The 20,599-nt window shown below is 59.7% G+C and overlaps 3 protein-coding genes across 3 annotated transcripts; 1 reads left to right on the top strand and 2 right to left on the bottom strand.

Annotated features, from left to right (window-relative positions):
- Positions 1-3: 3 nt before the first annotated feature.
- Positions 4-10,532, top strand: BSPRY (B-box and SPRY domain containing). Its single transcript, XM_064393349.1, has 6 exons — positions 4-101; positions 863-961; positions 1,871-2,101; positions 3,683-3,708; positions 4,798-4,922; positions 8,932-10,532. Exons 1-6 carry the CDS (start codon positions 78-80, stop codon positions 9,459-9,461), a joined length of 1,035 nt encoding a protein of 344 aa, XP_064249419.1. The 5' UTR covers positions 4-77; the 3' UTR covers positions 9,462-10,532.
- A 326-nt stretch (positions 10,533-10,858) lies between these two features.
- Positions 10,859-11,726, bottom strand: HDHD3 (haloacid dehalogenase like hydrolase domain containing 3). The gene has a single exon (XM_064393351.1). It carries the CDS (start codon positions 11,724-11,726, stop codon positions 11,010-11,012), a length of 717 nt encoding a protein of 238 aa, XP_064249421.1. The 3' UTR covers positions 10,859-11,009.
- Positions 11,727-12,206: 480 nt separating this feature from the next.
- Positions 12,207-20,085, bottom strand: ALAD (aminolevulinate dehydratase). Its single transcript, XM_064393350.1, has 12 exons — positions 20,010-20,085; positions 16,745-16,877; positions 16,519-16,569; positions 15,720-15,816; positions 15,252-15,387; positions 14,753-14,836; positions 14,488-14,576; positions 14,138-14,193; positions 13,406-13,493; positions 12,666-12,752; positions 12,422-12,551; positions 12,207-12,342 (listed from the first exon to the last, which is right to left on the bottom strand). The coding sequence occupies exons 2-12, from the start codon at positions 16,855-16,857 to the stop codon at positions 12,269-12,271; spliced, it is 1,005 nt and encodes a 334-aa protein (XP_064249420.1). The 5' UTR covers positions 16,858-16,877; positions 20,010-20,085; the 3' UTR covers positions 12,207-12,268.
- Positions 20,086-20,599: the final 514 nt, after the last annotated feature.

The raw sequence follows: 20,599 nt of genomic DNA, 5'->3' as shown, positions 1-20,599 counted from the left end.
GCCGGGGCGGAGCCGAGCCGGGAGCGCCGAGCGAGGCCGGGCGGGGCCGCCGCCCCCGCGGCAGGTGCGGGCACAGCATGGCCCGGGCCGAGCGGCTGCGGGTGAGCGGCGGGAGCCCGGCCCGGGCCGGCTGAGGGGAGCCCGGGGCTGGGGGGCAGCGGGGCCGTGCGGGGCTGGGGAGCTGCGGCGGGACGGGGTCCGGGCGGGCGTGCCGGGGAGTGTAAGGGCTCCTGGGTGGGTATGGGCGTCCCTGGAGAGATATGGGGCTCCCTGGGCGTGTGTGGGGGTCCCGGTGGGGGTAGGGGGCCACAGGGGTCCCTGGCGGGGTGTGAGGGTGCCTCGGCAGCTGTGGGGCCTGGGGGTCCCTGGCAGGGTGTGGGGTGCCTGGGGGCGTGTGGGGCCGTGGAGGTTCCTGGCAGGGTGTGGAGGTCCCAGACCGGGTGTGGAGGTCCCAGACCGGGTGTAGGGTCCCTGAAGCTGTGTGGGGTCCCTGGGGCTGTGTGGGGCCGCGGGGGTCCCTGGCATGGTGCGGGGGTCCCAGACCGGGTGTGGGGTCCCTGGGGCTGTGTGGGGTCCCTGGGGCTGTGTGGGGCCGCGGGGGTCCCTGGCAGGGTGCGGGGCCGTGCGGGTGTCCCCACACGGAGCTGGGTGCTCTGGAGGAGCCCCGGGCGGTGTGGGCCCAGCCGAGGATGGGGCGGGGGCTCTGCGCGGGGCTCCTGGCACATGCGGGGTGTGGGGCTGTTCGGGGGTCCCCGTGGGGATGGGGGCTCTCTGGGGGGGGTGCAGGGGACCGGGCGGGTGTGGGTGTGGGCTCGGGGCCCGTCCCGACCCGCATCCATCGCCGCGCTGCTCCGTGTCCCAGAACAAGCTCGTGGAGCGCTGCGAGCGGATCCAGCTGCAGAGCGCGGCCATCGCCCGGCACGTGGACGAGGTGCTGCCTGCCAAGGACCAGGGCGTCCAGGTGAGTCCCTGGGGCTGGCCCTGCCTGCTCCCTGCTCGCCATTCCCGGAGGGGATGCTCAGCTCCCAGGGGGAAAACGTCGAGATGCCGCTGTGGAAATGGAATGCCAGGGTGTGCCTGGAATTCGTGCTTCATTTGCCTGAAAATGTGCATAGACAATGGTGTGAGTGTACAACAATCAAACATCCTGCTAGGATCAGTGCCTTAGAATTCCTACATTGATTTTATTTGTTCCTTGCCTCAGTGAGGATGAGGACAAAGGACAGTGATAGAATCATAGAATTCCAAACTGGTTTGGGTTGGAAGGAACCTTAAAGACCACCCAGTTCCAACCCTCTATCATAGGCAGGGACACCTCCCACTATCCCATCCAGCCTGGATTTGGACACTTGCAGGAATCCAGGGGCAGCCACAGCTTCTCTGGGTGATGCACCCTGTGCATCTCACCACCCTTGCAAGGAAAATTTCTTCCCAATATTCCATATAACCCTGCCCTCTGGCAGTGGGAGGGCATTCCCTCTTGTCCTGTCTCTTCAGGCTCTTGTCCTGAGTCCCTTTCCAGCTGTCCTGGAGCCCCTTTAGGCACTGGAGGGGCTGTAAGTTCTCCCTGGCGTCTTTCCTTCAGGCTGAGCACCCCCAGCTGTCTCAGCCTGTTCTCCTGTTTCTCACCCACAGTGAGTCTCTGGAGATTTGCAGAGGGACAGGACTCTGGTCCCTCACAGGTGTCACTTAGGTGTGGGGCTGGCTGAGGAGGCAGTGGGCAGGTTTGGGGCTGGCATGGTGCCAGGCGCCGTGGGCTCAGTTAGCAGAGTGGCACCGATGGCTGAGCCCCGGGAGTGCTGGCAGAAGCAGCTGGGGCTGCTCTCGGGCCGAGCAGGGCTGATGCTCCTGCTGTGTCCTTGCGTGGCAGAGCGCGGCCAGCGCGGCGCGGGAGCTGGTGGTCCAGAGGCTGCTCCTCGTGGGGAAGGCCTGCGAGAACGAGGAGCAGCGGCTGCTGGAGAGGGTGCACGCCGAGGAGGAGCGGGCACACCAGAGCATCCTCACCCAGCAGGTGCACTGGACAGAGGCTCTGCACAAGCTGGGTGCCCTCCGCACCTACCTGGTGGACATGATCACCAACTTGGACGACCAGGGCCTGCTGGTGAGTACTGAGAGCCAGGCAGCCCAGAGCTGACCTGCACGTCTTGTTATGGGACTTAAATGCAGAGTTCAGCAGCTGCTGTGCTGCCAGCAGGGAGGCAGAGGTGAGCAGGACATAAGGAATTCACAGAATCACCAGGTTGGAAGACACCTTAAAGATCATTGAGTCCAACCCATGCCCTGACACCTCAACTAAACCCTGGCACCCAGTGCCACATCCAGGCTTTGTTAAACACACCCAGGGATGGTGACTCCACCACCTCCCTGGGCAGGCCATTTGCAGACATTTGCAGGTGTGGCTCAGGGAACCTCCTTGACCTGATCCTGATAAGCCCCTGTGGTTCTTGGTGGTTCCTAGAGCATCTGCTCTGCCTGATCCTGCTCTTGCTTGCAATGAGGTCCAGAACCACCCATGTTCAGGTCTCCAAACTCTGGGCTTGTTGTTGCCCTTAGGCTGGACAGACAGGACAGCTCTGGGTTGTGAGCTGCTCTTACAACAGTTAGATGTGCCACCAGTTTTCTAGTGTCTAGTTTAATCAAAACTGACCCTTGGAAACACCTGCAGCTCTTCTGGAAAGTCCCCAGTGTTGCCTGGCTTAGCCCTGTTAGGGATATTTGCCGTGCAAAGCAGCCTGTGCTTCCCCTTGCTCAGTTCCTTCTCTGGTTATTGAATCATCTGGCTTCACCCAAGTGATTCTTCTCATTTTAGATGTGAGCAGGACCTCTGCCTTGCCACCACCATGCTCAGCCTCTGCTTCCCACATGTACATTTGTGAGGAGAGGAACAGCAGTTTGGCTTGGAAACCAGACCCAATCCCATGGAAAGAGGGCAGATGCTCCTTTGGTGGGAAAGGTAGTTCCTATCCTGCCCCAGCGCCTCAGTGTGCTGGGCTGTAGCTGCACCACAAAGAGGAGAGGCTGGAGATCAGGATCCATCAGCTGCCTGTGGCAGAGAGCAGCCACACCCTCAGTTTCTCCTTTTGGAAGGGAATTAGGGGTTCACATGTTTTCCACCTTGAGCTGTCAGTGTTGGTACTTTTGCCTATCTGGAATCAACACATGGCATGCCACAGGAAAGCTGAAGGCATGCAAAGTGCACTGCTTGGATTTGAGCAGGGATCAGGTATTTTCTTATCACTTTGCTGTACCTTAGAGTGCCTCATGGCCAGCAGGTACAGAAACAAGTGGGACTGACCATGAGGTCACCTGACTCTTGGCTTAGTCCCTCTACAGCTCCCCTCCTTTGCTGAAAGCCCTGGGGTTGTTTGCTGGGAGCACAGGCTGTTCCTGCGGCCTGCCCTAGTGGGGTGGGGACAGAGAGGGAACAGCAGACAGTGTCCCAGCCACACGTGCAATGTACTGCCTTCAGCCATTCCCACTCATTTTTGGAGTCAGGAAGTGCTGCAGCTGAAGAAAATGGATGTTGGATGCTCCTGCTGCTCCCCAGGTTGGGGTTGGGATGGGGAGTGGCTTCTCTGGGTCAGGAAGGGGAACACTGCTCCCTGGCTCCTGGGTTTGCTGTGTTTGGGGTGTCTTCTGTGGGGATTTAAGCTCTGATGACTCTTTCTCTCCTTGTCCCCAGCGTGCAGAACAAGAGATCTTCGAGAGGTCAGTACCTGGCTGCTCCTGGTCCTTTCCCTAACCTTGCTCAAAGCTTTCCCTGCTCCTGCTCCACACCTGTATCCCCACAGCTCCTGTGCTGTGTGCCATGACTCAGGCACCCCATGACACCTCCTTTGTCCCTCGTGCTGCTTTTGTTGTGAACAAGGACAGAGCACAGAGATGCCAGCGTGGCCTCTTGTCTCTGCTCCTTGTGCTGTGCTGCACCTGGAGATGCTCCATGTGCTTTCCCAGATCAACACTCCTTGCTTATGGGAGAAATTCTGCAGCTCCTTAGAAACCCACAGGGCTTGCTGGGGGATGGAGCAGGCTGTGCCAGGCTGTTGCCAGGAGGTGGGATGGTCTGTGCTCCATGTAGGAGGTGGCTGCACAGCATCTCCCCAGCGCTGCATGGGCAGGGAGAGCCAGCTGCAGGTCCCAGTGTCCCCAACAGCCCTATCACTGACACTGGGCTGCCCTTCCTGAAGAACCACCTTGGTGGCTGTGTTTTTATTTAATCTATTTCATTTTATTTATGTCATTTCTTTCTGTGGCTGCTGTGAGGGTGCTGGCCCTAGCTGTACTGTGCTGCCCAGAGGGCCTGTGGGGGTGTTTGTGCCCGTGGAGAGTATGGAATGTGCTCCAGCACATCCCCAGCAGCCTGTGCCACAGCCTGTCCTCACAACCAGGAGTTCTGCAGGCCACAGGAGCCAGCAAACCCCTGGCTCTGCTGGGTGGAACCTCTGTGGGGCTGTGGCAGTAGGGGGAAATCTGATTCTCTGCCTGTTCATTGTGCTCCCCTGGTACCCTGATGGCTGCTCTCAGACACATTTATTTACCCTGTGTCTGCTGAGTGAGGAGCTGTTGACTCAAGCTTCTGGGATGTGTTTTACAACACTGCAGCCCTTTCACCAGGAGCTGTAAGCAGAGCCAACCGAAAGTATCACTCGGTGAGAGCTGGCCCAGACACCCCTGCTGTGGTCTCTCTGCAGCCAGAGCTCCTCTTTAGCCTCTGCCATACCTCCTTGTAATCTTTTAAACACCTCCCAGCACAAGAAATCATTGCATTTTGAAACAACTCCTGTTTTCCTTTGCTAGGACGGAGCTGGCGGAGGGAATCTTGGAGCCACAGGAGTCCCTGAAGTTAAACTTTAATCAGACCTGTGTTCAGAGTCCACTGCTGCATCGACTGTGGGCCTGTGCTGTGCTCTGCTGCCTCACAGGTCAGTGTCTTGCTCAGATCTGTCATGCTCCAGGGATTCCTGCACCCTCACTCGTGTTGTGCCCAGACAAACACCCTCATGCTGTGTCCAAACTTCCTCAAGCTGTGTCCTGCCCCTCTGCTCTCCCAGCCCCTGCTTGTTTCTGGGAGCCCATTCAGGGAGGCAGCAGCAGCTGTGGGAGATGGAGGGGGTGCCTCCAAGCAGTTGTGGCTCAGGGAAGAACTGGAGTTTGAAAAGATTGTGGGTTTTATCAGCTCTGTGGCTTTAACGTTGTGTGGTTTCTTTTGCTGCTTCCTGAGTCTCTGGGTGACAGCAGTGAAGCTGATGCTGCTGTGGGAATCTCTGTCACAAACAGGCTGCTGGGGACTTTGAGAGGGTGATTTCTTCTGTGGGGTGTCTGTGAGACTGCCCAGTGCAGGGGGCAGTGAGTCGATGGAGCAGTGTTCTGATCACAAGCCGAGGTTGTGGCTGTGCGTGAGCTGGTGGTTCTAGAGGTGTTTGTGCTCTGCTCAGCCCCTGCTGTACAGCTGAGGCTGCACTGGAGGCATTTGCCAGGCCCCTGACAGGCTCTGGGACTGGTTTACCTGGTTGGTGCTGGCTGTGTTAAGCAGGGAAAGACATTTTTCCCCTGGCTATGATGTGCTTGAATGACTGGTTGTGAAATGTTTGCTTTTACACTGGTTTCACTCTGTTGTTAGAGTATTTCAAATGCATTTTTTGTTTCTCAGAGATGGCAATATCCTTTGTGATTTGTCTTGTGAACAATCCCTAGCGTGGTTTTTTGAAAGCTGCTGTAAAAACTTCTGATTTCTGTTCATCTTGCTGTGATTCTGAACTGTTTCCAGTTTTTCCCTGTTTCCAGGCCCATCTCCAAAGTCTGCACTTCAGGCTTTTATTGCTCTCATGGTTTTAAGTATTAGCTTGAGAGTCTATGCCTATCAAGCACTACCATCATGTGTTTATCTACTGCAAACTCTGGTGTTGCTCTCCCTTTGTGATTAATTTCCCCCTTTGGAATCTGTGGGTGGTGGCAGTTGAGGAAAGTGTCCCTGCAGGTCGGGACTAGGTGATCTTTAGGGTCTCTTCCAGCCCAAATCACTCTGTGATTCTGTGCCAGCCCCTGCAGTGGTGCATTGACAGTGTCACAAAATCCCAGAATTGTTCAGGCTGGAAAAGACCTCTAAGACCATCCAGTCCAACCTGTGATCACCACCTTGTCAGCCAGCCCAGAGCACTGAGCAACTGCCAGGTCCAGTTGTGCCTTGGACACCTCCAGGGATGGTTATTCCATCACCTGGGCAGTCCCTTCCAGTATTTAACAGCCCATTCAGTGAAGAAATTCTTCCTGAAAGAATCAATCAAGTAGGTTCTCAATGTTCAGAGCTGTGGAGTCAAGCAGAAAGCCTTTCCCTAATTTTCTTTGCTGTGAAGGGTTTTTGTAAGGATTCCTCTCCTAACAGTATCCTTGTGAAATGTAATGACTTAGGGCATTTGATTCTTGTGGTGGGGATGCTGATGCACTTATTACACAGGAATTTCATTCTGTTTGGTTTTTTTAGAGTGTGGTTACATTTCACATATCATTACTGCATTCTGAGGATGCCTGGTGTATCCTTGTGGATCCCATCAGTCCCCAGGCCACCCTGGACCAAGCCTTAGAGATTTAATATTAACAGCAGTGGTCTGAGCTTGCCTTAAGACACAGTAATGTGAAGTGTCACTCTGTGGTCCCTTCTCCCAAAGGCAGGTGAGCAGGTGGCTGTCTTGTTTATTTGCTTGAAAACAGAAAATTCCAAGCCTTGATGGTTCACTCCATAACCTCCAAAATACTTGGAAAGCAGCTGCAAAAGGGTCTCTATTTCACTCTCAAAAATAAACATGATTCCTGTGATGCCTTCACCTGGCATCCAGGCTTTGTATCACTTCTGTTTGGGGTTGGCAGCTTCTTCCTTACACCACGAGATGATGTAAATCTCCTGGCACAGTTTTGGGAGGGATCTCGGTTCATGGGAACTTGGATTTTTAAAAGCAGCCAGATGTGCTGCAGCTCACACAAATGTGCTTCCCAGAGCTGTTAACCATGGGAATTTATTGTCCCAGTATCCCTCATGTCCCAGGGCCACCCTGATGGATACAGGACACAGAGAAAATAGACTTGGGGGTGAGATCAATTCCCAGTGCAATCATTCATCAGAATTATATGTGAAAATCCATATTTAATCATTACAAAACACTTGTGTGAGGGGCAAAATTTGCCGATCTGAATTACTCTGCTGTTACTTTGCCAGCACTTCCCCTCCCTCAGATGCTCCCCTGGAACTGCAATTCCTCAGCAAACAATGTGGGTGTCACTGGGGTGGTGTTTCCCCACACGGACCACCAGGATGCAGCCCTAGGTCAGCTGTGTGTGGCACAGCAGGAGGTTCAGTGCCCTCCTTCTGCCAGAGGAAGATAAAGTCTGGTGCTGCTGTGTTTTCTATGAATTCAGAGCAGCTCTGGCTTCCTGGAAAGCAGCCCTGCACACCAGCAGCGTGGGCAGCCCCAGAACCCTGTGGAGAGCTCAGCTTTGGCTGCTGTGTGGGGAAATAAATCATCAGGTGAATGAGGCTGACAGCTCCTGCTGAAGGAAATGCTGGCTTCAACTCCTCTTTGGGCTCACTCTGGCTTGCAATAACTCCTACCTAACGTGCACAGGTGCATGGCACTGATTTGCAAAGGGATAATTCAGCCTCTGTTCATCTGCCAGGGAGCACCTGGGCAGGTGCAGCTGAGGAAACCCTGGAGCATTGCTGCTGCTGCTGGGTGCTGATTGCTGCTAGAGGGATGCTGACCTGGGTCCTGGAGCAGGCTGGGCTCTGGGATGGCCCTGTTGAGGTCATCCTTTGGTTCTTTAAGGGCTCATTGTGCTGTGCTCTGGATGCTGAGCAGAGGGTGTTGGGCACTGACGGCGCTGGCATGATGGGGTAGAGCTGCTGGCAGGAATGGCAGAGCCACTGAGGCACCCCTCCAGCCTGTTTCCATGGTGGTTTAAGGCCTAAAATGAATAAAGTGAGGGTGGGGGAAGGCAGGGCAAGGAGGGGCACGTGCTGGCAGGAACTGGGTCCCCTCAGGAGCAGATGAGTCCACTGGGCATCAGCCTCACCCCTGCTTCACAAATTTAGGGACTGAAGGACACACTTGTGCAGTTCCACAGCCTGCAGACCCACAGAAGGATCTCAGGGGGAAGCATGCAGCCAGGGCAGGGCACCATGAGCTTAGACATCTTTTCCAACCTTGACAGTCCTGTGATTCCATGATTTTGAAGAGGTGCAGACCCACAGTGGGTGCTGTGTCCTCTGGCCACCCTGGGCTGCACTGGCTGGGTTTGTGCAGCTGGGCACCCTCTTCTTTCCCAGCTAAACCAGATCCAGTCACAACCATGCTCAGCTCTAAGCCTGGTGCCAGCTCCCCTTGCTGCTCCCAGCACCTCAGGGCGGGTTGATCAACACCTGAGGCTTTGTAGCAGGAAAGAGATTTCCCTGCCCGGCCCTCTCCAGTCCTGTTTTTCCAGCTTTGCAGGTTTTCTGCACACAGCCCTCCCAGTCTTGCCAGGCTCTTGGCTCCCCTGGCTGGGGGAGGAGCAGCCAGGCTCTGCTCACCCACTGTGGGGGTGGGAAAGGACAGGAACTAGGTTTGGATCTTTCCCAAAAGTAGGGTGAACCAAACCTGCTAAGTTCTGTTCTGTGGGGAGTCAGGCCAGGGTCAGAAGAAGATAAGCAGGGCCTTTAGTGCAAGGTGGAGAGGTGTCTGGTGAGTCTGGGCTTTGGTGAATGTCTGCCTTGTTCTGGCCCTGGCTGAGAGGAGAAGCTGTGGCACCCAGCCTGAGCCCCCAGCACTGTCACCCTGGGGAGCAGAGGGGCCCCAGGAGTGCTGTGTGAGGAGAGAGTGGTTGTGCTTGTGTTTCTCATGGCCATGACTACCTCAGGTGGTGCCCACTGCATCAGTGCTCATCATGTGGCTTCTCTTGCAGGCTCACAGGAGATTCACATCGATGAGAAGACCCTGAGCCCCCACCTCAGCCTGTCAGAAGACAAGAGAACCCTGACCTTCAGCCCCAAGAAGGCAAAGGTGGACTCGGACTGCCCCGAGCGGTTTGACCACTGGCCCAACGCTTTGGCCACTGCGCCTTTCCACTCGGGGGTGTGTGCCTGGAAGGTCAGCGTGGAGCAGAGCTGTGCCTACAAGCTGGGGGTTTGCTACAGCTCCGTGCCCAGGAAGGGCTCTGCCAACGAGGGCCGCCTGGGCTTCAACGCTGCCTCCTGGGTGTTCTCACGCTACGACAAAGAATTCCGCTTCCTGCACGCGGGGCAGCCCCAGCCCGTGGAGCTGATCAAGGCCCCGGCAGAGATCGGGGTCTTGCTGGACTTTGCAGGGGGGGAGCTGCTCTTCTACGACCCCGACTCCTGCACCATCCTCTTCTCCCACCGCCAGCCCTTCCTGGAGCCCGTGTTCCCCGTCTTTGCCGTGGCACACCAGAGCATCTCGCTCGGCCGCGTGTGACTGTGTGTGCTCTGCAGTGCCCGGGGGAAAGGAGCCCGGCCAGGGCTCTGGGCTGTGTCCAGGGCCCTTCAGACAACACCTGCCTTCACACTACACCTGTTCCTGGCGTGTTTTCTGCAGCTTTCCTCTCGTCCCAGAGCCTCCACCCTGTGCTGGGGTGAGGGGTCTGGTAATGCCTGGCGGGGCCAGCTGCTCCTGGGTGAATTGTGTGATTTCTGCCCCACCAAAGGCAGCTTTCCAGTCTGCTGGTGGGCTGGAAAAAAGAGGAGAAACAGTGAGAGATATGTATGGAGAAGTGGCAGGGAGGAGGCCTGTGGAAAGGGACATAGTGTGCTCTACAACTCCTTGGCAGGAGGGTGGAGCCGGGGGCCAGGCTCTGCTCCCTAGCAACAGTGCAAGGACAAGAGGAAATGGCTTCAAGTTGTGCCAGGAGAGGTTTAAGTTGGATCCTGGAGAAAATTTCAGGGTGGTCAGGCCCTGGCACAATCTAGCCAAGACAGTGATGGAGTCACCATCCCTGGAGGGGTTTGAAAGGTGTTGTGGATGTGGCACTTGAGGACATGGTTTAATGGTGGCCTAGGCAGTGTTGGGGGAACAGTTGGACCCAATCTAAAGGTCTTTTCCTACCAAAATGATTCTGTGAGTCCCTGATTGGGACACAGCTGGAGACGCTTTGGGAGGAGCTGCCCCATTGCAGAGCAGGGACAGCACAGGGGGGCTGTCCCCTGTGGGGGAACCATGCTGGGACAGGGGCACTGCTGAGGGGCTGTGGCCATGTCCAGGCAGAGGAACAAACAAAGACCAGCAGAAAGAAACAAAGAGTGAGTGTCCCAAGGCAGTGGGGTTTGAGTGTAATGTGGTGCAAACATGGGGAGCTGATGGCAGCAGGCAGGGAGGAAGGAGAGGTGTAGGCCTGGAGTTGAGCCAGAGAAAGGGGTTTAAAATAATCTTTAAAGGGTCATCTTTGCTGATTTCGGTAGTGAGAAATAAAGTTTGTTAACTGGCAATTCATTAAGTGAAATTGCCCAGCTCCAGACTGCTTTGCCCACAGCAGACCTGCAGGCACCTCCTGTCTGTGACTGCTGTTGGGAACGGCGGGGGGGGGATGTTGGTGAGGTGGCAAAGCTGGGGTACACTGAGAGTGCAGGGCCTGGGCAGGGGTGTCCTGGGTGCCCTGTGTGGGCAAACCTTCCCTGGACAGGGCCACTACTTGCGCTGGGGAATATTTGGGCCTGTCCCTGGGGTGACTGAGAAGGGATAAGTCTCAGTATCTGCCTCCATCTCCTGCCAGAATGAACCTCTGCAGTGACCCAGTCCCAGCCCTGTTAGGGGAAGACACCACAGCTGACCCTTTTCTGTGGTGTTTTTAGAGCCATGAAACACATCTGCTCCACTGCTGGGCATCAGAAATGTTTTATTGCATGAACACTCCTCCTGCTCCATAGGCAGCTCAGACTTGCTGCTCTTCCCTGCCCACCTGGCAGCAAGAAATCTCATGCCAGGACAGTTCAGCACTCGGCAGCAGCACCAGACCCCTCCGAACCGCAGCTACTCCTTCTCGATGCGAGCCAGGAGGTGGCTGAGCGTGGGCAGGACGTGCTCGGGGGGCACCTCCGGCCCCTCGCGCTGCCCGGCCGCCCGCAGCAGGAAGCTGTGCATGCCCGCGGCCCGGGCCGCCCGGTAATCCCGGCTGTAGTCATCCCCGATGTGGGCCGCCTGCTCGGGCCGGGCCCCGCCGAGCCGCAGCGCCTGCTCGAAGATCCTGCCGTCCGGCTTGGCGAAGCCCGCGGCCTCGGAGGTGAGCACGAACTCGAAGTGGTGCCGCAGGTTGCACTGCGAGAGGATGGCTTCCAGCCGGCTGTCGAAGTTGGAGACGACTCCCATGCGGAAGCCGAGCTGGCGGCACCGGCTCAGGGTCTCGGCGGCTCCCGGCAGCACCTCCCAGGTGCTGGAGCTGCAGTAGTCGCGGTAGAGCTTCTCCGCCAGCTTCGTCAGGGCTGCCTCGTCCTGCACGCCCGAGAGCCTGAAGCTCTGTTTGACAACGTCCAGCCACCACTGCCGGGAGCTGAGCCCCTGGCCGCGGCCGTAGTTGGGGAAGCGCCGGCTCTGGGCTCCGTACACCTCCCGGAAGGAGCGCCCCAGAGCCTCGGGCTGCACCTGCAGCCCCTGGGCCCGCGCCTCGGCCGCGTAGCTCTGGCCCACGGGCTGCCGCAGCCGCAGCAGCGTGTCCTTCACGTCCCACGTCAGCAGGCGCAGCCTGAGCATGGCCTCAGAGCGCCCCGCGCCACCGCCGAGCCCCGCGGGGCCAGTCACATCCGAGGGCTGCGGGCACCCCGGCCTTTTGTCCAGCCCCGTACGAGCGCCGGTGTCCCTGCGGCGGGGCTCGGGGCCCCTCTGGGGTCAGCACGGACACGCGGCAGGGAGGGCAAACCCTGCTCCGAGTGCCAGGGGCAAAGTCTGCCAGGCCAGGGCAGCGACGCTCCCCACGTGGGAGCCACAGACGGGCGAGCTGGGGTACCGGGGCTGGGCCCGGGCTGGGGGTCAGGGGCACGGCCGGCTGTCTGGGGAGGGCGTGCGGGGCGGGAGCACCGCTGGAGGGCAGGGGCACACTCGCGGTGTCCTCGGGGGTGCGGGGCGGGGGCGGCGCTCACCGGGCCGAGCTCCCGGTGCGCGGGGCTGCGGGGGCGCGGTGCCGGGCCCACCTGCGCCGCTGCCGGGAAGCGCCGCCCCTCCCGGAATTCCCGCCCCTACCGGAATCCCGCCCCTGCCGGAATTCCCGCCCCTCCCGGAATTCCCGCCCCGCGTTCTCAGTGCCGGCCCGCCGCCTCCCGCAGCCAGCGCAGCAGCTGCGGTGTGAAGTAGGTGATGATGATGTCGGCCCCTGCGGAGAGACGAGACGCTGGAGCCAGCCCGGGGGGACACGGGGGACACAGAGGGGGACGCGGGGGTCGCAGCCTCACCTGCGCGCCTGAAGGCCGTGATCGCCTCCTGCACCGCCGCCTCCAGGCTGAAGGCGCCGGCCTGCGCCCCGTGCCACAGCATGGCGAACTCCCCCGAGACGTGGTACACGGCCAGCGGGTGCGTGGGGTGCTGCGGGAGCGGGTCAGCGCCGGGCACAGCCCGGCCCGCGCTCCCCGCTGCTCCAGCGCCCGGCCCGGCGCTCAGAACCCACAGCCCCCACCCAGAGCCCCCGCGGGTCCTCACCCGAGCCTTGACATCCCTCACGAGGTCCAGGTAGGGCATCCCCGGCTTCACCATCAGCATGTCTGCACCCTCCCGCACGTCCCGGTCCTGCCACGGCAGCGCAGGGACAAGAACAGCTTGGTTTCGCCCAGGAGTTTGGAGCCGTGGTGGTTTTCCCCAGGAGGGATCACAGGAGGCCGTGAGCCCCTCGTGGCCAAGGTGGCTGGTGCTCCCCCCGCCATACAGCCTGGGGGGCTTCGTGTCCCTGCACCTGGCACCCCAAGCCAGGCAGGACATGGGGACAGCAACTGCAGAGCTCACAGTGCTCAGCCCTCAGGCACACACTGGGACCAGCTCTGCCAGGCTGACGGGCCTTGTGTTTCTTTGGCTCATGGAAGGGGAACGCCAGTGACCATTTGCCTCCCAGCCTCTTGCTCGCCCCAAGCCCTGTGGGGTGCGATCACCCAGGCCCTGTGTGAGGGTGTCCCACCCCATGGCCACACCCCACAGCCCACAGTCACCCCACTGAGGGTCCCACCCCACAGCCCACAGTCACCCCACTGAGAGTGTCCCACCCCACAGCCCACAGTCACCCCACTGAGGGTGTCCCACCCCACGGCCATAACCCCACAGTCGCCCCACTGAGGGTCCCACCCCACAGCCGTACCCCACAGCCCACAGTCACCCCACTGAGGGTCCCACCCCACAGCCGTACCCCACAGCCCACAGTTGCCCCACTGAGGGTCCCACCCCACGCTCACCACAGCGCGCGCGGCCAGCCCGCGGGCGCCCGGGGGCAGCTGGTAACAGCGCCGGTCCCCAAAGGCAGGTTTGGACAGCGCCGCGTCCCTGCAGAGGGGCAGAGGGTGAGGATCCCCTGCCTCCCACCTCCTACAGCTCGAGAAACACGAGGACAGGCCAGGACAGGCACCGGAGCCAGAACAAGGGGGCACTCCCAACGCAGTTCAGCACCCAGGGATTGCTCTGGGAGGTCCTACAGGCCCAGGCTGGCCCTGGGAGTTGTTTCAACACCCACTGCTCCCCCCATGCCCAGAATCTGGGTAAAATTATGTCAGGCTCTTTTCCAAGGTCAGTTCCTTGGGGATACCCTGCCGAGGTCAGGCTGTTCTTGGGACAAGGTCTAACAGCTAACTAAGCTGAGGCTTGTCCCTGAAGTCACCCTGTTGACTGCTGTGACTCCTGACTGCTCCTGGAAGCTGCAGGCAAGCTCCCTCTGCCTGCCTTGCCACCAGCACCTGAGCAGGTGAAGGGCTGGGGGAGAAGATCACCCTTCAGTGACCTTGCTGCCAGCCAGCCTCTTCTAGGCAAGTCCTTTTTGCATGGAGAAGTAGGAGTAGGGTGTTGCAAAGTGACCAGTGTGCCCCACGTGCAGCCCAGGCTCTGGGCAAGCCCCTTTCCCAAGTAACTCCCTGGGAATGCGTTCCCAGCCAGCCTGGCCCCAGCTGGGCACACCTGCCTGGGCACAGACCCACCTGAAGGGGCCGTAGAAGCACGAGGCAAACTTGGCACTGTAGCTCATCACTGAGACCTGCAGGGCAGACAGGGGCTGTGAGGGCTGGGAGCTCAGGGCCATATCCCAGTGCTGGGACAGGAGAGATTCCCTCCCACAGCTTTACCCTCCCCCTGCCACACGTCTGGCACCTCACCATGCCTGGGCATTCCCCTCCAGCCAAGGACATTCCCCTCCTGTGTGTGCCGGGGCAGGGCAGTGCCCATGGCACCAAGGGGGGGTTTGCCCCTCCTGCCACTTGCCCTGTCCTGCTGTGCTGCAGCCCCCCATGGACGTGGCTCGTGCCTTGGCACACACAGGTCCCTGGCTCACCTTGTTGCCCAGGTCGTTGGAGATCAGTGCCTGCTTTATGGCTGCAATGCGCCCGTCCATCATGTCTGAGGGGGCCACGATGTGGCAGCCTGCAGGGACAGACAGGACAGGGATGCTGGGAACACTGGAGGCTCAGGTGCTGCCAGGACAGTGCAGGGGAGCACTCCCAGTTAGAGCCAGGCCCAATCTGCTTTTGGGTCTGCCCAAAGCAGAGAGGGGCAGTGCTGAGAGCCAAACTAGGGTGTCACTGCCCGGGGCTCCCCACCTGCTTTGGCATAAGCCAGTGCCACCTCGGCCAGGCGCTGGCAGCTGAGCTCGTTCTGGATGGTGCCATCTTCACGCAGGATGCCTGGGAGACAAACCCGGGGTTACACAGAGGAGGGACAGCTCAGTCCCCAGGGGAGTGTGGCTGTGGGGCCAAGCTGTGGAGATGCTCAGAGCAGCAGTGGGGAACTCGGTGTGTTAAGGGAGGTGGATAAGGACCAGGAGCCTGCTGGGGACTGGACACAGCACGTGGGTGCTCCAGGGAAGGGAAGGCAGAGATGGGGCCATGGAGGGACACTCAGACCCAGGGGCCTGAGGGAGGGTCTGAACCACCAGTGCTTCCCACCCTGTGGTCAAATCCCAGGAGAGGTTGCCCAGGCTCAGCTACAGCAGTACAGGGAAGCCAAGTCTTGGAGCAGGAGCTGGCCAGACCCTCAGCAGGAAATGGCAAATCCCAGGGGCTCCCAGAGGCAGGAGAAGGCTCAGAGGGCCATGCTCACCACAGTGCCCGTGCGAGGTGTAAGGGCACAGGCAGACATCACAGGCAATCAGCAGCTCCGGGAAGGTGGAGTGGATCTTCCTGATGGCCTGGATGGCAGGAGTGCCCTCGGCATCAGCAGCAGAGCCTCTCTCGTCCTGTGAGGACAGAAACACCTCAGCATGCACAGCTGACACTTCCTGCCAGCTCCTCCGTGGCAGCAGCTCTGCCCAGGAAGCATTTCCTGAACTGTGGGACCCTGTAAGGCTGGATGGTGTGACCCTGCTGAGGGAAAAGGGTGATGGGCAGCTAGGGCAGGTTTTGGGGCCACCTGCAGAGCTCTGGGGGCTCTCTGGGTATCACTGCAATAACGTATCACAGTCAGAAACCCTGAACTGCTCCTGTTTGATCAGGAGACCACCCCCCGCCCAGCCCCCGTTGCTCTGACAGCCCTGTGGCTATCCCAGCACCCCCAAACACGTGCACTGACCTTGTGGACCTTGCTGGGCACCCCAAAGATGAGCACACACTTGAGGCCGTCTTCAACAAGAGGCTGCAGCATCCCCTCCAGCTTGTTCACTCCATACCTGAGGAGCAGGGCAAAGGGAAGCAGCTGCCAGGCACCCAGCCCTGCCCCAAGGAGAGAGCTGCCCTGGGACGGGGATGCTGCCCTGTGAGCAATGCAGCATCACCAGGCAGTGGCTGGAGGTACAGGGGCGGTGTTGCCTGAACACTGGGAGGAACAATCTGAGTCCTTATCTGGGGCTCCAGGAGCATTATCTGCCCGGCATGGACACTGCTCTGCAGGGATGGGCATACCCTGCCCTTGGATCCCTTATCTTGGTGTCCCTGGTGCAGCTCCAGCCCCCTTTCCCATCACAGCACCCCTGCCCAAAGCCCTGCTAATGTGCAGCAGATGCAGAGGGGAGCTGCCAGTCCAGTGGGATCCAGTCAGGACCAGATCCCACATCCTTGCAGAGGTTTTCTGGCTGCTGCTGGAAACCCTGTTCACTTGCAGCCTCCCTGTGTGCCCAGCCCACACAGCCTGGGAGTGCTCTGGGACAGAGCCAGCCCCTGGTGCTGTCCCTCCCAGTACTGACACTTTTCCAGCATTCCCTGCATGACTCCCTCCACTCCCTTAGTGGGTGAACATTCCCACCTTGTCTGATGCTGGAGATCTCCAAAGCAGGAACCAGAGGGTGGAAGCATCCCCCTGGCTCATGCTCAGGGCATAAATGAACCCTCCCCAGACACAGGACCCAGCAGTGACTGGGGGGCTGGATTCTTACCTGGCTTGTCCAGGAAGGCTGGGAATTGGCTCCACAGCATCAGGGCTGTCCCTGTGGGAGGTGGATGGGACAGAGACGTGAGCACTGGGTGGGAGAAGGAAGCCTCTCTCCCAGACTTGTCCACAGGGGCTCTGTACCTATTTAAGAGCTGGGGGGCTGCAGGGATGGGCCCAGCCAGACACCCTGAGCCAGGTGCATCCCTCCCCGAGAGCTGGGGCTCACTCACGTGACAAAGATGGGGTAGATGAGGTTGGAGGCATCGAAGGTGGTGGCCGTGCACTGCCAGGAGCGCAGCACGGGGTGGAAGTAGCCGCTGTGGAGCACGGAGTCTGCCTGCATGGTGGGCTCTGCTGTGAGGTCTGAAACACCAACACAAACCAGCGGGGCCCTGGTGAGGAGGGGCTGGGGTCCAGGCAGCCCCTGCAGGACTGGCCCTGTCCCGTGCCAGGCCATGAGCTGCAGCCCGGGCAGCTCCACCTCACCTACCCTGGGCACCCTGGGGTGCTGCAGGACCCCCATCAGCACACCCTTCCCACTAACAGGATGTCAGTGACTCCTCCCCACAAACCTCCCAGTTCTGTGTATGAAACCCCCATTTCCAGCCACTGACAACCTCCCCCAGCAGAATCATGTTCACCCTCTGCAGGTTCCCTTCCCTGAGCCCCAAGAGGGTAATTCTTTATTCATTTTACTTTTCCTTAGTGCTGAGAAATTGTGGTTTTGTATGGAGAGGATACAGAGCTGCTCTGTGTGATCTTTAAGGTCCCTTCCAACCCAAACCATTCCATGATTCCGTGCAGCAGCACATATTTATGGCTGCAGTGTGAAGGTGCAGTCACAGAAGCTCAGGGGCACTGGAGGCACAGGACCATCCAGGGCTCTAAAGCTCTCACACAACTCTCACAGTTAAACAACTCCAGTGGCCACTTACAGCTGGATAAAGAAAACCACGGAGCTGGGCAAAACTGATCTCAGAGGTAACAAAACTCACACATAAATCAATCATTACTTATCCCATGGCTGAAGCTTCTTCTGTAGCAATGTTTTATTCCCTAGCAGATCTAGTAATAATTCTGTGATCAGCCCATTAAGATTACATTTCCATGAGGGTTCAATTCCCACCACCACGCTGCTGGTGGATGTGATGGCAGGGGCCGTGGGAAGGGAGCTCTCCTGGGACGAGGTGTTTGGCTGCAGTGCAGAGGAGCAGCTGCACGACCCCAACAAGGGACTGTTTGTGCAGAGCAGCTCCAAGGACTGCTGGCTGCCCCCCTGAATGCCCTGTGCAGAGGAGCTCGGGTGCCCTGGGACACAAAGCAAAGTTGAGCATGGGTTTTTGGGATCTGAGCCTGAGGGAGGTGGGCAGGAGCAGAGCTGAGAGGGGATTCTGAAGGAGCAGGTGGATTCCTGAGTATCCTGGGCAGGGCAGGGCTTTCCTAGGGAGATGGAGCAGCAGGAGGATGGGACCCCTCTCAGGGGAGCGGCCTTGGTCCATCCCAGGAGGGATTCCCCAGGCAGGAAACCTCTCTGACCCTCAGCCTGCATCCAAACTCTCTGGAGAACAGAGTGGGGTCAGAGTTCCCCTGGAGGCATGGCTCCAGCTCCCAGCACAGAATCCAGGGGACAAAGTTTTACACCAGCACCCAGTAACAGAGCTGGGAGATGGCTCAGTTCTTCTGGAAAACTTTTAACGTGAAGTGTTTCACCTATTTTACACACTCAAGACCCTTAAGATGTTCTAATATGGAGCCAAACTCTGTCAGAGCACCCCAGTGCCCAGGACACTTGGAACAAAGGGGAATTGTGTTCAGTCCAGGGCTGGAATCGAGCCTCTCATACCCCAAGGAATTGCTTCTGCTTGGGGATGAGGAAAGGCCCCTCTTGGTTCAAGGCTTACACGTATAAAAACCCCAAATAAAAACATCAGGTGGTGCTCGTGGGGGATGCAGAGCAGCTGACAGGCACGCTGCCAGCATCATGGCATCCCTTGGCAAGCCATTTTTAGCCCTTGGAACGCTGCTGCCCCAGGCCTGACTCCAGGGAAGGGGACAGCCCTCGGGTGAAGGGAGCTGGCAGCTCCAGCAGGCGCCTGGCTCCAGGCAGGGCTCCAGGCAATGGCAAACAAAGGGCTCAGTGAACAAAACCCACCTCGAGAATCCAAAAAATGCTTTAACCAGTTAATCCCACCGGAGGGAGGGGAGGGGGCCGGGTGGGACCAGAGGCACCTGACTGGAGGGGACAGATAGAGGCCACAGCTCAGAAGCCGCGCTCTGCAGGAGGAGGAGACGGGCCCGGCTGCGGTGGCAGGGCCGAGATAAGAGCGGCACGGGCGGGTCCCAGGCTGCTGGGCCGGCTCCTCCTCCCCAGCCCCACGTCCAGGACAAGCTGCTGCCCACGCAGGGCACCGCGGTGGCACAGCCGGGCACACCGGGGAAGGAGGGCAGGGCTGCAGGAGTGTGCCATGGGGACACTGCGCCCGGGGCTGGGGCTGCTCCTCCCGGGATCCCGGCAGAGCGAATTAACCTCTCCCCAACGCCCAGGGCCCAAACCTGTGTTTCTAAAGCGCTTTGCTCCGCGCACACCGGAGCAGTTCAAGGACAGGTCGGCAGCGGAGCCGCTTCACCTTTGCTCTTGCCCTGGGACCGGCCCAAAGCCGCAGCGCCCGCACCCGCAGCCGTGCCCAGCCCGTGCCCGGGCACTGCCCCCGCTGCCCTCGAGGGAAGCGACTTCCCAATGGCAGAGCCCGGCACACCCCGGCACAGACCGGACAATGTTGGGGACGGGCTGGAGGCAGGCTCGGCGCTGCTCCGGCTCCCACAGCCCCACGAGCTGGCAGGGTTTGTCCCTCCATCTCCCCTCATCCTGGCAGGAGGAGGGGTCCCAACAGTTCAGGACACACAAGCACACGCGGCTCAGACGTGAGCTCAACTATTTAGCTAAATGCCAGGGACACGCAGGCTCCTAAAATCCCAGCTGGGGACGGACCGGGGTGTTCTAGGAAAGTGGAGCTCCCCAGGCAGACAACGGAGCTGTGGGTTAATTAACAGCCACTAACGAAAGCCAGGCTATTACAGGGTTAATTAAGAGCTACCTAGGAAGGTCAAGCTGTTAGGGCAGAGTTCCCCGCTCCAGGACGGGAACGGGGATGCTCAGGGGTCTGAAATTACACCCCGGCACAAGCGGGAGCTCAGGACCGACGCCAGCTCGCAGCATCACACGCTGCTCGGTGCGTCCCCCGCCGTTGCCACGGTTACCGAGCAAAACCGGCGCAAGAACCGAGCAAAACTGAGCAAAACCCGGGCTGTCCTTGCTGCGTTACCCGGGGTTGCCCTTCCTGCCTGCAGCCAAGCGCGGCCGGGCCCCGTCCCTGGAGTCATTCCCCGGCAGCCCTGCACGGGGCCGAGGTCGGGGCCCGGAGGAGGGGGGGACGGCCGGCCCCAGCTCCGGTGCCCGCTCCCGGCCCCGCTCCCGTTCCCGGTCCCGGCACTCACCGATCACCGCGTCCGCTCCCGCCGTGCGACTGTGCCCGCGATTTGCATAACCACGCCCACACAGCACGGCCCCGCCCCGCGCGGAGGGGCTGGCGGGAAGTCTCGCGGCGGAGCGCGGGAAAGGCGGCGCGGGCGGAGCGGGGATTTGGGGTCTGGGGGACACGGGGCACGGCCTCGGGGTGCTGCTGGGGCCAGGCAATCCAGCTCCGGGGTGCTGCAGGGGGACTCAGAGCCAGGCTTTGGGGTGCTGGGGGGACAGAAGGCAGGGTTTGGGGGTTCATGGAGGCAGGAGCAAAGCTCTGGGGTGCTGCAGGACCCGGAGCCAGGTTTTGGGGTGCTGAGGGGGGGCAGGGAGCAGGGTTTTGGGGTGCTGGAGGTCTATGCAGTCCAGTGCTAGGGTGCTGTGGGAGGACCTGGAGCCGGTTTTAGGATTCTGGAGTGGCTGGGGCAGGGCACTGGGGCGCTGTGAGGGTTTGGAGTGCTGCAGCGTTTGCGTTAAGGAGCATGGCTGAGAGGCTGTGGTGGTGTGGAGCAGGGTTTGGGGTGCTGCAGAGGTACCTGGGGCTGGACTTTGGGGTGCTGGGGGAAGC

This window comes from Passer domesticus, chromosome 18, assembly GCF_036417665.1.
Source record: "Passer domesticus isolate bPasDom1 chromosome 18, bPasDom1.hap1, whole genome shotgun sequence".
NCBI classification, from domain to species: domain Eukaryota; kingdom Metazoa; phylum Chordata; class Aves; order Passeriformes; family Passeridae; genus Passer; species Passer domesticus.
Note: the sequence above shows the minus strand (reverse complement) of the source record. Positions and strands in the feature narration are given on the sequence as shown.

What these genes read in the sequence shown, in the direction of transcription:
- BSPRY (XM_064393349.1), top strand. Translation starts at nt 78, where the DNA reads ATGGCCCGGGCCGAGCGGCTGCGG. An exon ending in CCAAGGACCAGGGCGTCCAG is followed by an intron (nt 962 to 1,870) that starts GTGAGTCCCTGG and finishes CTTGCGTGGCAG; the next exon opens with AGCGCGGCCAGCGCGGCGCG. An exon ending in GAACAAGAGATCTTCGAGAG is followed by an intron (nt 3,709 to 4,797) that starts GTCAGTACCTGG and finishes TTCCTTTGCTAG; the next exon opens with GACGGAGCTGGCGGAGGGAA.
- HDHD3 (XM_064393351.1), bottom strand. Translation starts at nt 11,726, where the DNA reads ATGCTCAGGCTGCGCCTGCTGACGTGGGACGTGAAGGACACGCTGCTG.
- ALAD (XM_064393350.1), bottom strand. Translation starts at nt 16,857, where the DNA reads ATGCAGGCAGACTCCGTGCTCCACAGCGGCTACTTCCACCCCGTGCTG. An exon ending in CACCTCGCACGGGCACTGTG is followed by an intron (nt 14,837 to 15,251) that starts GTGAGCATGGCC and finishes TTTGTCTCCCAG; the next exon opens with GCATCCTGCGTGAAGATGGC. An exon ending in ACTGGCTTATGCCAAAGCAG is followed by an intron (nt 14,577 to 14,752) that starts GTGGGGAGCCCC and finishes CTGTCCCTGCAG; the next exon opens with GCTGCCACATCGTGGCCCCC.